Source organism: Myotis davidii, unplaced genomic scaffold (genome assembly GCF_000327345.1).
Source record: "Myotis davidii unplaced genomic scaffold, ASM32734v1 scaffold6, whole genome shotgun sequence".
Classification (NCBI taxonomy): domain Eukaryota; kingdom Metazoa; phylum Chordata; class Mammalia; order Chiroptera; family Vespertilionidae; genus Myotis; species Myotis davidii.
Genome location: NW_006383011.1, coordinates 18,575,228 through 18,589,719, shown reverse-complemented (window position 1 = coordinate 18,589,719; position 14,492 = coordinate 18,575,228). Strand labels below are relative to the sequence as shown.

General features: G+C 55.4%; 1 protein-coding gene across 1 annotated transcript in view; it reads right to left on the bottom strand.

Moving 5' to 3' along the window:
- The window catches only part of HAAO (3-hydroxyanthranilate 3,4-dioxygenase), a 14,425-nt gene extending 773 nt beyond the window's left edge, over positions 1 to 13,652 (bottom strand). Inside the window, exons 1-10 of the mRNA XM_006778693.2 lie at positions 13,494 to 13,652; positions 10,328 to 10,406; positions 5,681 to 5,764; positions 5,311 to 5,417; positions 2,707 to 2,796; positions 2,315 to 2,358; positions 1,898 to 2,043; positions 423 to 491; positions 173 to 255; positions 4 to 69 (exon numbers count right to left, since the gene is read on the bottom strand). Of these exons, the coding sequence (XP_006778756.1) occupies positions 4 to 69; positions 173 to 255; positions 423 to 491; positions 1,898 to 2,043; positions 2,315 to 2,358; positions 2,707 to 2,796; positions 5,311 to 5,417; positions 5,681 to 5,764; positions 10,328 to 10,406; positions 13,494 to 13,573 (848 nt within the window). The 5' untranslated portion in view covers positions 13,574 to 13,652. The remainder of the gene's footprint in view (positions 1 to 3; positions 70 to 172; positions 256 to 422; positions 492 to 1,897; positions 2,044 to 2,314; positions 2,359 to 2,706; positions 2,797 to 5,310; positions 5,418 to 5,680; positions 5,765 to 10,327; positions 10,407 to 13,493) is intronic.
- Between the last annotated feature and the right edge of the window lie 840 nt (positions 13,653 to 14,492).

The following is a 14,492-nucleotide window of genomic DNA, read 5'->3' as shown; positions in this document are numbered from 1 at the left end:
GGCTTCTTGCGGGCGGGGTCTTGAGTCACAGCCAAGGCCACAGAGCCTTGCCCTCGCTCCCAGGAGTACCTGTGGAGACACAGGTGGGCAGGGGTGAGGCAAGGCTGGGCCCTACGGATCCCAGGGAAGGAGGGAGTCCCACAGCTGGGGAAAGGCCTCCCGGCAGACTCACTCAGCCCTGGCTGGCACCAGGAGGCTTTCATCGGGGGTCAGGCTCAGGTGCTGTCCCCCCATGGTCACCACAGAGGAGCCCTCCTGGGGGAGAAGAGCAGGAGAATCAAATGGAGGCTACCCAGCCCCAACAGCTGTCCGAGAGTCCTGAGTCGGCCTTGGCAAGGAGGCCCGGGGAGCACAAGGCCCAGGAGCAGCCTGGTCCCCGAGGGCAAGAGGTTGTGCCACCCTCTCCTGCGGGCCCCACTTGCCAGCTGCCACAGCCACATGTCCACGTTCTGCTTCCAGCCTTTGCTGCTGCCTTGTCCATGGACGATCACCTGGTGGGAAGTGACACAGATCTTTTTGATGCTTCCTGGCCCCTTAAACCTGGCTCCCAGACACCAGGCCTGTGTGGGCCAGGGGCGGGGCCTGCAGTGCAGCCTCATCTCCCCCTGTGTGATGCAAAGACCAGGACTTGGAGAGAAGGCTGCCCAGGTTTCAGGCCTCCCTGCTGCCTCCATCATGATGGGAGCTGCCCACCTGCCCTTCGGGACCACACATGTCTGCCCTCCATACACACATGCGCATCGGGTCCTCTGTAGCCCGCCACAACTATTGCTGGCCCACAGGAATACCCGCAGGGGCACACACATGTGCACGGCATAGTGCAGACCCATGGAGCCCACATACACAGTTCCCCAAGGGGCGCCCACCTCCCTTACTCTGAGATTCTGGCCTAAGGAGCAGGAGGCAGGTGGGAGGGGATGAGCGAGAGGGAGGCTGAGCCTCTGTGATCTGCATCGGCCTGGAAGCCCGCAGCTAGTGTGCAGGCTGTGCTCCCGTGGGCCCACGGGGGACTCAGTAGGTATTCGTTGGTATAAACTGAAGCAGGTGGGAGCAGGGGTGACAAAGGTGGAGGCAAGGCCATGCAGCCAGCTCAGCACTGAATGATGCTGCCGTGATGGTAGCAGGGGCTTAGTGGTGTGCCTGCTCTCACAGCCCTGCTAAACTAAGGCAGGTCTGTATCCAGTGAGCGTCTCTCTGGGAGGCGGGGGTGGGTGAGTGCTCTAATTCAAACTGCAAGGATGTGCCAGTAGAAATTGTAAAGCACGAACGAGCACAAGCCTTCTGGCAGGTCTCCTTGCCTCCACACTCGCCCTCCTGATCCCGCCCCACACAGGGTGCAGTGGTCGTTCTAAAGCAGCACCCTGGCCTCATCATCCCCCGTCTTCAATGCTTGGGTGAAGCTCTGTTGTCCCCAGAATGAGTCCCTGAACCTTGCCTACCCCAGGAGACCGCCAGGACCCGAGCACTGCCTGCTACTCTGACCAGCTAGCAATCATGCCTGTGGCCCCCACTCCCCTGCCCTGGCTTTGTTTGGGTCTCTGTGTGCCTTTCCACCCAACCCTCACCTCCAAACACCTTTCTCCCTTCCAACTCCCAACGCTGTGACTGGCCAAAGGCTCAGGAATTCTGAGCAGGGGTGTAACCCCAGACCCTAGAAACCTACCACTGGATGAGGCCACACCCCACTCTGAAGGCAAAGAAAGAATTGCTTGGGACCACATAGCCTCTGCAGGCCTCTACTCATAGCAAAAACATCATTTTGGGAGTCAGGGAAGAAACAGGAAGGCCAATGCCCATGTCTACAACCTCCGAAGTGTGTGTGTGTGTGTGTGTGTGTGTGTGTGTGTGTGTGTGTTTCCCATTTCCTGGGCTTCTGGGTGGCCCAGGGCTGCATTACCTGGGTCTCATAGGTGTCCCCAAACAGGTTGAGGGATGCGCCCCCCTGCAGCTCCCTGCGGTGGCCAGCCAGCCAGGCCTCCAAGGACATGGGCTCCATGACGGATCGTGTGCTCAGGGGGAATGGCGTGTCCATGAGCAGCTGGTCTGCACCACAGCACAGCTGTGGTCAGTGTCCTCTGGCCCAGCCCTCCCAGCCCAGCGGACCCAGTTCCCAGGGGCCCCCAGCTCTCAATTGCGGGAATGGGCCCAAGGACCCAGGAGCCGTATGGGGGGGTACCATTTGGTGCCATCTTCCTGTATGTTGAATATTGGGCAGAGGACTCAAAAGGGAACTCCCTAGCACCCTGGGCCGAACCCTTCCTGCTCTGGGAAAGGGGAGAGGGAGGGGAGAGGAAGGCAGTTCCTGTGGCCTCACCAGGGATGGGTTTTCCTGTCCTGTGCTGCTCAGAGCTGAAGAACCTGCAGGGACATAGGGGAGGGGGAGAGGGTCCAGCTTTCCCAGCTGAGAGGTCGCGCGCACACACGCACACACACACACACACACACACACACACACACACTCTAGGCCATACATACATGTGGATCCCTCATACGACTCCTATCCACCACCTGCTCCCTTCCAGGCCCATGGAGCAGCCTCCTTTCCTCCCCAAGGGCGTCTCCTCCCGATGAGAGGTAAACTTTCTCCCTGAATCCGACTGCTCCAGGCTGGCAGGTGCTCCGTGGAGCACTTCTCAGAGGGGCTGCTCCCCCAGCCAGAGCACGGGGCCTCAGGAGAATGTGGGGCTGGGCTGGGCCGGGCCTCACTCCTGGATGATGGGGGCCAGCTGTGTGCCGAGGTCCTCGCAGTAGAACCACTTCTCAAACAGGACATCCGTGGTGTTTCCTACGTAGTACCTGCCAGAGCAAAGGATGGGCAACCAGTTTCCCATCTGGGCAGCCTCAGGGTCGCCTCCCTCAGGCCCAGCTCTGTGTGCTGACTTCTGGGCCTGCCTGACTCTGCTGCATTCACCCTATTAGTGCAACCCAGTGGCCACAGCTGGCTCTCCCAGCAGCAGTGTGCACCCGAAAGTGATAGGGCTGTTACCCACCCCGTTCACATAGCTCTTCCTACTTCCCCCAACTTGACAAGTTACAAAGTGGCTAGAGCTCTGAGGCTCAGAGAAGCTGGAAGTTCAGAAGGGATTACACGGCAGAAGCAGGACAGACTAGAGACAGACTTCGAAGCACAGAGAGCATCAATGACAAGTGTCTTCATGTTTCCCAAAGCAGAAGCTGAGGCAGAGCTGAACCCGGGTCCTGCCTGCTGGCACTCTAGGTCAGAGCTCATGGGACCTTAAGGAACCAACATGTGGAAGATGCCCCCCAGACCGAAATCCTTCTCCTTTTATGGATGCCTTTGAGAGCTGGAGCAAAGGGCTGGACCTCTCCCTGAAGCCCACCCAGCCCCAGCGCGGCCTGGGGAGCTGGCCCGAGGAGCACCCGGCAGACAGGGCCGTGCCTCAGGCCCCTGTGTGTACAGCAGGTCTGTTGATTGAATGCCTAATCCCCAGGCTCAGCTCCCGGGGCCGGGCCAGCCCTGCCTGCTCTTCCCCCAAAGGGCACTGGTCCTGCTTACAGACACACAGTGCACCCCCTGACCCGGCACCCTAAGTTCTATCCTGGGATGGAGTTGGCCACCACAAAGCTTCATAACGGGCCCGTGACGTCATCCAGAAATTGCCTTCAGAGTGGAATTTTAATGTGGAGTCCCTGGCCTTTATTAAAGGTCCAAGCAGCCAGATGAAATCTGTTATTGAATTTGCTGTAAAAATGTTATTGAGGAAACCGTCCTCCCCATCACTAAAGACTCCCTCGATCAATCCCCGAGGGGAAAATTTCTTTTAGAGTTTAAGGCCAGGGATCTGCTTCTACCACAGACTGTTAATATGATCAGTGTGCAGTCATTAACATGGTGTTTTTAAAAGTATAAGAAATACTCATGAGATTTTGTATAAAAGGCAAAATTCAAACGCATGCTCGCAATAAGACTTCAATGTTGGGAGGTGCAGATACACAGAGAAAAAAAGTCAAGATGGAAAGTTAAGCACTTAGTTAGGTTTAATTGGTGGGATGACAATTTTTGTGTGTCATCTCTTTATTATTGTTGCTTGTTTGTTTGTTTTGAGATATCATTCACACACCATAACATTCACCCTGTCCCTGACAGGTCATTTTAATTTTGTTGATGATTTCGTGTACTTTTCCTGATTCCCAGAATGAATGTGTATGATTTTTGGTAATTAGAAAAAAAGGGGAGCATTTTGGCTTGTGGACTGAAGGGTTTTGGGGTCGATTCTGGTCAAGGGCACGTGCCTCGGTTGCAGGCTCAGTCTCTGGCCCCGGCTGGGGCGCGTGTGGAAGGCAACAAATCGATGTGTCTCACACCATCTTTCTCTCCCTTTCCCTTCCACTCTCGCTAAAATCAATGGGGAAAAATGTCCTCAGGTGAGGATTAACAAAAACAAAAAAATGTGCATTATAGCAGATGTTAGTAACTTGTTGGGAATTTTAAATTTTCTTAGTTAAAACATACAAAATGTAGTTTAGTTTTTGTAAAAATCTGTGCCCCCTCCCAAAATCTGTGTCCCCACCCCAACAACAAAAAATCTGTGTCCCCTGAGCCACAGGCTGTGCCCTCCTTTCGGAGGATAATGACTGGGTGACTGTCAGAACCAAACTGGAACTCAGCTCTGGAAACTGCCCGTCTCTGCCCTGAGCTGGTCCCCGCTCCGGTGTTGACTCCCACCCTCTCCTGACTGTCCTGGCCCTGACTTTGTATTTATCATGCCAGCTCTGCCATCTCCCAGTAAAACCAGTCTCGTCACCTGTAAAGTACAGCTGGTAACGGCACCTGCCCCGGAGGATCATTGTGAGAACGAAGTGAATAAATACACATAAAGCGCTTAGGCGGGCGCCTGGCCCATAGCAAGAGTTACACAAATGTTAGTGCTGGTTGTGGAGTGAGTCAGGGCAGAGACACCAGCAGAGGAGTGCGCTGGCCTGGCGGGTGCCTCTGGAGACAGAGGCTGGAGAAGCAGCAGTGTTCCCAGCTGCCCTGGGCCGGGCAGGCCTGACTTTGGCAGCCACCCACCCCCACAGACGGCAGTACAGAAAGCACAGGCTCTGGTCCCAGCTGGAGGTCTGGGCTACTTGGGCAACCAGAGGGTCCCAGAGAACATCCTACCAGCTCCATCATCAAACCCACCCCAGCACCTACCCTAATCTCTCCCTACCAACCGGCAAATACAGGATCCCCACTGCCTCCTCTTTCCTGCTCGATGGCCAGGAAGAGCTGTCGTGAGCGATCCGATCCTTTCCCAGCTGCTTGCCTATCCTCCCGCCCCATGTCTGCCTCAGACCCCCATTTACCTGAGCCCATCTAGCTCGGTTTTCAGCCGCCTCCGCTCAATCACCAGCCCCACCGTGTTGGCAAACCTCTGTGGAGAGTGGGGGATCCCAGCGGGCAGGAGGAATATCTGCAGTGTCAGGGAAAGGTGTCGGTAAGGCTGCAATCCTCCACAGAGTCCTCAGTCAGTGCCTGCAGCATCCGGGGCCTCCGACTGACCCACAGGTTCTGGCCCAGCCCACAGTGAAGGGGAGGAAATGGGCTCTGCTGAGGATAGGGCAGCCCAGAGAGGAGAGGGGGTCGGGCAGGTCCAGTGGGGAGGAGGGCAGGAGGACAAAACCTTTACCAAAGCCAGAATGAGTGGACCCCATAGGCCCCTGGGCCCTGCCTCACCTCTCCCTGCCGGATGACCACATCCCGGTGTTTCCCTCGCTCCAGGACTTGGAGAACCATGTCGCCCTGCAGCTGGTAAAACACCTGTGGAACAGGACAGCAAATCACTTCTTCCAGGGTTTTGGCCTGATTTCTCACTGGGAACCCTGAGAAAGTTCCTGAAGTCCTTGGAGTTCCTGCTGCCCGGAGGCCCCAGTCTCCCCTGACACAGGCCACAGACAGTAGTGCTGGTGACACAGGGATCACATCTTGACATGCAGTGATGACCAGAGTACCCAAGATGCAACAGCTGGTATGTGGCTTGGGGCAAGAGGCTGGCTGAGATGCTCGCTGGAAAATTCAATGACCTTCAGCCAGGTAAGGAGGACCCCCTGGCTGTGCCCCAGGGGCTGTGCAAGCACTTTCCTGTACGTGATCAGAAATCTCTACAACCTCCAAAACTCTTATTAGCCCCATTGTACAGAAAAGGAAAAAGAAGACTGAGGCTCAGAGAGTAAAGCAACTCGTCCAAGATCACAGTTAGTCCTGGAGCCACAATTTGGAGCCGATTCTGCATAGACGTAGTTCTGGAGCCCGACCTGGCTCCTCCGGCCACCGTGATGCCCTGGCATGGGCAGGGCTGTGCCTGTCCAAGTCCCTCAGGAAGTTGCCTGTGTAATTGGTGGACTCAATGATGCTGGACGCTGGGGTGGGTTGAAGGTTGTGGGGGATGGCAGTACTCACCTCCTGCTAGCTCCCCGGGATGGAGCTAGAGGCCTCTTCCTGCATCTTCCCTATTCTATCCTAAGTCCCTAATTAATGTGTTTACTGAGATCACCCCATAGAGCTGGGAGGAGGAGGCAGACACATTTTTTCTCTACCAGTCACACATTGTATGGGTGTTAAAGGCCCCTGTCAAATAGTTTAGGGGTATTAATAATAAGAATGATGATGATGATGATGATGATGATGATGATGTAAGGAGTTAGAGGAGATAGAGGTCCTTGTCACAGCATCTACTAAGAGAAATCAGCCTTAGCTGGTTTGGCTCAATGGTCAGAGTTTTAGCCCGAGGCCTGAAGGGTCATAGGTTTGATTAGGTTAAGGGCTCATATCTCAGTGCAGGCTTGATCCCCAGTCCCGGGTTGGGGCGAGTGCAGGAGGCAACCAATCCATGTGTCTCTCTCACATTGATGTTTTTCTCTATCTCTTCTCCTTCCTTTTCATCTCTCTAAAATCAATGGGAAAAATATCCTCAGATGAGGATTAACAAAAAACAAAAAGAAAAAAGAAAAAAGAGAGAGAGAGTGAAATCAAGCCACACTCAGGGAAAGTAGAGAAATGAAACTAGAGAAATGTGGCTTTGCAGTCTGTCATGAGGGACAAGTTGACACACGCCTCTGAAGGACATTTGGCAACGGGCAGGAAGGGCCTCCTCAGCTCACACCCCTGTAGGGTGGCCAGCGGGGGGTCCTTAGGATGTAGGACCTTCAGTGCTGAAACCAACGATGTCCAGGATGAACCAGGACAGTGGTCGCCTCCTGAGCGAGTAATTGCATCTCTAGGCAGGTGGCTGTAGCCGGTCAGTAATGTACCTTGTTCATGTTGGGCGTACATGGCTGCGTCATCACAGCACATGGTAGTTAAAAGCATGGATTCCATCGTCACCTGGCCCTCAGCTCAGCCAGGTCACCTCGTGCCCTTGGTCCGTTCAGTTTGCCTTCCTGTGCCTCTGTTTCCTCATCTATAAAATGACAGCATCTACTCAGAATGTTGCTGCCTGGGATGCTGCACACAATGTACAAACCACGGAGTCAGCACTCACAGACCTCCAGCGATGGCGGGAACAGGAAAATAATGTGAGCAGTAGTAACAGGGGAAATGTCACTATTTTATGGTAGAGTCAAAATACGGACATTATGCAGCCATTAAAAACTATTTTTGAGCCCTGGCCAATGTGGCTCAGTTGGTTGGAGCATCCTTCCATACATCAAAAGGTGGTGGGTTCAATTCCCCGTCAGGGCATATGCCCAGGGTTGTGGGTTAGATCCCCAGTCATGGAATGTGCGGGAGGCAACCAATCTCTCTCTCTCTCTCTCTCTCTCTCTCTCTCTCCCCGAAACAAAAATCAGCAAACATTTTTAAAAACCACAAAAAACTATTTTTAAGTAACTGTTAGTAAGGTGAAAAAATAGAAAATGCTAAAGTTATCATGTTAAAGCAAGATTCAAAATTACACCCAGCAGGATCCTAGCTATGTGACCATACATGTGCAAATGCAGGCAGTGTAGGGACTGATGTAGGGATTCCCTGAGTGGTGGGATTATGAATGAGGTATACATTTCATATTTCCCCCCATGTTTTCTTACAATAAACAATATTTACTTTTATATTAAAAAAAACCATGCAAGTTATTTAAAACAAATAAGAAAAAACTTCCCAAGGTCTGTTAGGGGAAATTCTGCAACTCCCCCTCATCCCACCCCCCAGCTGGGAGTAAGCCCTTGTGTGTGTGTGTGTGTGTGTGTGTGTGTGTGTGTGTGTGTGTGTGTAGGGGGGTCCTTTCATGGTAGGGAGGAGGAAGTAAAGGCCCAGAGAGTGGCCATAGCCCTTAGGCCCTGCGAATATCAGGGGCACCTGGGGTGGGGTAAGGGTCCAGTCTGGGCCACATTCAAACCCTGTGCAGGCAGGTGAAAGGTATTAGTAGCCATCAAACCAAAACCCAGAAAGGAAGTGGAATTTTCCTCAGGCATGTCTCTCTGCCCAGAAGCTGCCTTGTGATGAGGGACAGGCCTGGCCTGGAGCAGAGGTGCAGACCCAGAACAGCAGAAAATCTCACACAGCCCCGGGCGATCCAAAAGGAATTATGCTTCATTGGAAGTAAATGATGTTTGGGGCCTGGTGCTGGCCGGAGGATTAACGATCCCTGTGGGCAGATACTGAATTGAATCAGGCCTCTGGCGCCTGGAAAGGCCTTACAGGCAGAATAGGCGGGAGAGCGGCTGAGGGTGCAGAGAACCGATGCATCCTAAGCACCGACTGTGCCGGGCTCTATGCATACACTCCACAGACACTGACTCCCTCCACCAGGCAGGGGCAGTGTCCCCAGGAGCCACAAGGAAACAGGCTCAGACAGTGATGTGATGTGGCCTGTCCAAGATCACATGGTTAGGGGGACACAGATTCCCACCCAGGATGGCTCATTCCCAGCCCAGGCCCCTTGGCACCCGGCCGGAAGAGAAGGCCTGGGGTAAGAGGAATATGAGTGGTGGGTGAGCCTGGGCCCCTGAGGGGTTGTTGCTGAGGCCTGAGCTCAGTGTGGAGGAAAGTTTGGCTCGGTGACTCCCCTTCTCTCACCAGGAAGGAGTCTGGACCCTAAGTCAAGCTGTCACAAACCCAGAGTGGGGACACCTGCTCAGGCCAGTCCTCCTCATCTGTCAGTCTCCCAGCTAAGTCAGGTCGTGGCCTGGTCCCTAAGTGGGCACCCATCCATCAGAGCAGCTCAGGGAGACCCCAAGGTGGGGTGTGGTGCAGAGGTGATAGGGGGCAAGAAGGGAGGGAGACAGAGAGGTGGGCACTGAGGCCAGGGTTAACAGAGTGGAAGCCTCTGGAAGACAAGATTGGGGGGCGAGGGGCTGAGGCGGGCAGGAGAGACCTTGGCCACCATGGCCACTCCTACCCAATCCCGTCTTCTCTCTGCAGTTTTGGATTTTCCTGCTGTTTTTTTTCTACAGAAGAAAATGGTCTCCAGTGAGGTGTGATGTGAGAAGTTGTGTCCGGGGAAGGTGCAGGACCTGGAAGTGTGAGAGGTGAGGGGCTGGCCGGCTCTGCCTACTGGATCCTCACCCCACTGCCCCCCACACATTCGGAGCTCAGCAAATATTTGCCCAGTGAGTGATTCTCCTGTGTTCCCTCCAGCCCCGAGGTGTGGCAGAGCTGCCAGCAGTGGGGGTGAAGGCTGGAGACTAAGCTGGACTCTGGATCTTGAACCCCAGGGCCAGGGCCCCAAAATGATAGGTAGGGGGCCCCATAGTGATCCTTTGCCAGCAGACATTCTGATAACTGGGGTCCATCTGTGTCTTTCCTTAAGAGGCCCCTCTTTTTCTCTTAATTTTTTACTGTTGTTTATTTACTTTGGGGAAGGCAGCACAGAAACAGTCCAAAATTCAAGGTACAAAAGGGTGCTCAGGGCAAATTGCAAATCCTCCCCCCACCTCCCCTTCCCCCTACTAGCAGCTGATGTAGGTCCTAGATTAGGAGGGGCCTCCCAGCCCAACCCTTCCCAGAGAACTTGGCTCCTGGGGCCAGAGTGGAGCACCAGGTTTTTCTCAGCACGTGGGTCTCATTTTGGAAGCTAATCTTGCATATTCGGGCTTGGAGCGAGGAGTTCAGGGCATCTCATCAGACCCTGTGTCCAGGGGGTGATGCCAACAGCTGGAGCCTCTCAGACCTGCAGAGGGTGGGCTCTTTCTGAGGATGGCGCTGTCACAGGGGTCCCTGGGTGCCCACAATTCCGAGGCAGCAGTACTGCACTGTGATTTCCTTTGAGCCCCCTTCACCCTCAGCCATCTGACCACCCCGTCTCTTGTCCATAGGCTCTGGTCCTGGCTTGGGAAATGTCCCCTTGGCCCGGGGCTGGATCTGGGGAGGGGCAGTCTGCAGACCTACCTCCTCACCCTCCTCGATGTGGTAGTCTTTCCTGATGTTGGGGCCCCCGATGAACATGACTTTGAGCTGCTCCTTATGCCTGTAGTGGAGGAGAAGGGAAAAGTGCTGAACCAGCTCCTGGGAGAGGACAGGAGGGGCCTGGAGGGAGCCTGGGCACACCTGGGCAGGGTAACAGCTGTTCTGCATCATTGTCTCTGTCAGTTTTTAAAAAAATTATTATTATTTTATTAATTTCAGAGAGGAAGGGAGAGGGAGATAGAAATATCAATGATGAGAGAGAATCACTGATGGGCTGCCCCCTGCACACCCCCCACCAGGGATCGAGCCCGCAACCGGGGCACATGCCCTTGACAGGAATCCAACCAGGGACCCTTCAGTCTGCAGGCCAACACTCTATCCACTGAACCAAACCAGCTAGGGCTGTCCCTGTCAGTTTTTGAGGTTTGTCCTCATCTACTCTCATCCCAGGGTGCCCGTGTGTGTCTGAAACTGTAAATGCGTCTTGCTGTATCTGTGGCTTGGTATATTAGTGTGTGGGGGCATGTCCCTCTGTGTGCGTCCCCCACATCCTCTGACCCAGGAGGGGGAGTGGCGTGGTGGTGGATCTATCTCTTCTTCAATCAGGATGCCTGGGCTGTACTCAAGATCTCTAAGTACAGGCGAGCAAACTGGAGGCCCTGCTTCCTGTAGGGGTAAAATGGCCCTTATCTACCTCCCCTCCCCTGAGTTGTCTGATTATGAGACTATCTCTTCCCCCAAAACTGCTGGGCTAAAGCTGTGGGGCACCTGCTGTAAGACGTGGAGGGGAAACTGGTACAGGGCCCTGCGACCAGGTCCTGGTACCCTGAGAGTGGTCTTGAGGAGCGATGGAGTGAAGACTGGATCAGGATGGGGGACCAAGTCACTCTAGGGCTCAGCCAAAGAGTTTGCCAGAGAGCCCAGGAAATTTTTTTCTTTTTTAGTCATCTTTTCTGAGATATAATCTAGGACAGCAATTTTCAATCTTTTTCATCTCATGGCACAAATAAATTAATTACTGAAATTCTGTGGCACACCAAAGCATATATGTTTTTTTGCTGATCTGACAAAAAATAGGTATACTTTTGATTCATTCACACTGGATGGCTGTTGATGTTTGTCTTTTTTCTATTTGACAATCTAAGGGAAAAGAGGTCAGTGCCCCTGACCAAATAGTCAGGTACTGCATGTTTTAACAATTCTTGTGGCGCACCGGTTGAAAATCGCTGATCTAGGTACATATGGAAAGTTCTTGAATGAGCCCACTCGAGAACTATTCTAACCCATCAGTCAGAATGCAGAAGCCAAGATCATGTCCTTCCTCTGATCAAAACCTTCCAGAAGCTTCATATGTCCTGCCTCCCACCACCCCAAATTCATAGGCTAGAGCAGTGGTTGGCAAACTGTGGCTCGCGAGCCGCAGTTTGCCAACCACTGGGCTAGAGTCCTAAGCCTCATCACCTCAGAAGGTACCCCAAGTGGGAAATAGGGTCATTGCAGGTGGAGTTAGTTAAGCTATGAGGAGGTCGTCCTGGGATCAGGTGGACACCTAATCCTCTCTGCCGGAGTCCTTACAGAAAGGGAGATTTAGACACAGACACACAGGGGGGCGCCACGTGAAGGTGAGGGCAGAGAAGGGGCTGACGCTGCAGAAGCCAAGAGTCCAAAGATCACCACTAACCCACCAGGAAGCAGCCAGAAGAGGCCCAGAGCAGTCTCCTCACAGCCCTCCCCAACACGGGGTACAGCCACAGCCCTACCCTGCCCTGTGGCCCCAGGTCTGCCTGGGCCTCCACCCGCTTTGGTTTCTATTTAGTGGCGGCCTCCTCAGTTCCCGGAGGAAAGGACTCTTGTCCGTTGGTTTCCTGCTGTGTCTCTAGTGTCTGGGACAGTGCCTGGCAGGTAGCAGGTGCTCAGTGAACAGAACAGCTGCTGAGTGACTCCAGGCAGGGCCTGCGTTTTGTGATCACTAATGTTGGGGCAGTGCTGGAGGGCTGGGTGCGAGAGGGGTGCCTGGAGACGGGGCAGCCCACACCCTACAGGCTGGAGGTGACAAGAGGGGGGCTGGAGAGGAGCAGGTGGATCTGAGACACCACTCGGGGAGAAACTGCGGGACTGAGAATGAGACTGTGGTCAGGGATGAAGTGGGGGAAGAGTGGGGGCCATGAGGCTTTGGGGGGATGCTGCACAGTGACCACGAGTGTGCACTTTGGAGTCAAACTCTTCCATGGGCGTGAGGCAGGACCCTGTCCCACACTAGCTCCGTGACATTGGGAAAGTTCCCCACTAAAATCCCACCTTCTGGGGCTACTGTGACCGTGAAACGAGATGATGTTAAAGCACTCGGCACAGTCTCTGGCCTGTCACAGTATTGGTGTTTGTAAGTGTGTGCTTTGAGGTGTCGGAGATGTTCTGTGGACACAACAAGGATGGGGTTGAGAGCCTGGAGCTGGGAGCCCCGGGAGGGGAAAGGGCTGCAGGGGAGGGCCTGAGAGGTTTGCTGGAGCAGGACTGGCTGGACCGATGGCACCCTTGGGTGGTACGGGCAGAGGTGGCTAGGGAGTGTCTGGGAGAGTGTGTGTGTGTGTATGCGTGCGCGTGTATGCGTGTGTGTGCATGTGTTTGTGTGTAAGCATGTGTGTGCGTGCGCCCACGCCTGCCAGCAAAGAGGGGAATGGGAAGAGCAATAAATCACAATCCTCCCAGAGGGCTGATCCTCCACCCTCTGCCTGTGGCTTCCTGATAGAGTTGGTGTAAGACTGGGCTGTCCCCAGGCCTGGCTTCTGCTGCCATTCTGGGGTCCATCTTCTGAGAGTCACTGCGGGTTGGAGAGCTGTCTCGGGCCTGGAGGGGAAGGGCTGCCCCCTGCCCTCCGCATCTCTCCTGGCCTCAGCGCGCCCCGCCATCCTCAGAGGGCAGGGTCACAATCTCTGTTTCTGAGTCGCCAGAAAGAGGAACAGACAAAGGTGGTGGAACCCGGAACAGCCCGCCCTCCCCCTGCCCTGAAGACACCGTGAGGATGGCAGCCCCTGTCCCCAGGCTCTGGATCAAGAACTGGGAGCTGGGGGTGAGGGGTGAGGGGTGAGGGTGCGGATGGAGAAGGAGGGGGTGAGGACAGAGAGCGGGAGAAGGGCTGCCTGGCACTCACAGGAGCTTGTTGCAGACGGGGGGCAGGAAGGAGGCCCGGTTCTCCTCCACCCAAGTCCGCACTCGCACCGGCCGCTCCATGCCTCCCGGGAGGAGCGCTGCTCCCTGCGGTGTCCTGCGGCCGTCGGAGGGGCGCGGTTCCGCCCAGCCGCCTATTGGCCGCCTGGTTAATCAGCATCCCGTGGGGCAAAGGGCGGGGCAACCCCCACGGCACCGAGTGGCAGTGGTGGGGACCCCCGCGGTGGCCCCTGTCCACCTCTGGTCAAAGAGCCCTCGCACCACCACGTCCCAGGTTCCTGCCAGACACCGCTGGCCCGCCGCCCGCACGTCCGGGGTCGCCCGGCACACTGCGCGGGTTGGGAGCTGAGACAGGCGAAAGGCACAGATCCCAGCACCATCCTGGTCCTTTGTCCCCAGACTTTCCGCCTGGGCCCCAAAGAAATGCTGTGATGGGGCGCAGGCGGCTGGCAGACCCAGGGGCTGAGTGCACGGGTGCTGGCACGGATGGAAGCCTCAGTTTCTCGTCTGAAAAACGGGAACGTCTACCCAGCCTTCCAAGGGTCACAGAGCGGCCAGCACGGCCCCATTCATGCTACCCTCTGTCCGGTCACGAGCGCGGAGTCAGGCCAGAGTCCACGGGTTTACAGGGCGCCGCTGGCGGCCCTCCTCGGGCTGGGTGAGGGGCCCCCGGCGCACCACGGGGACGCCTGGGCCCCATCTGAGGGCACGGCCCCCTCACCCACATTGGTCAGAGGAGGCAGGCAGGGACAAGGTGCCTGTTCTGAGCTCCTCCCACGTCTTAGGGCCATAGGACCCACGGCGGTTGAATGAGGAGTTTTCCAGGTGAAGAACCGGGCTCGCGGTCCCGGCTGGGAGGGGACTGTCCTGTGCTGAGGTTGAGAGACGCCCTAACGCAGTTCCCCTGGGGCCCAGGAGACACCTGGCACCAGGTGAGCCCGGGGGAGGGGAGAAGGATACCTGACACCTGCTCGCTCCTCTT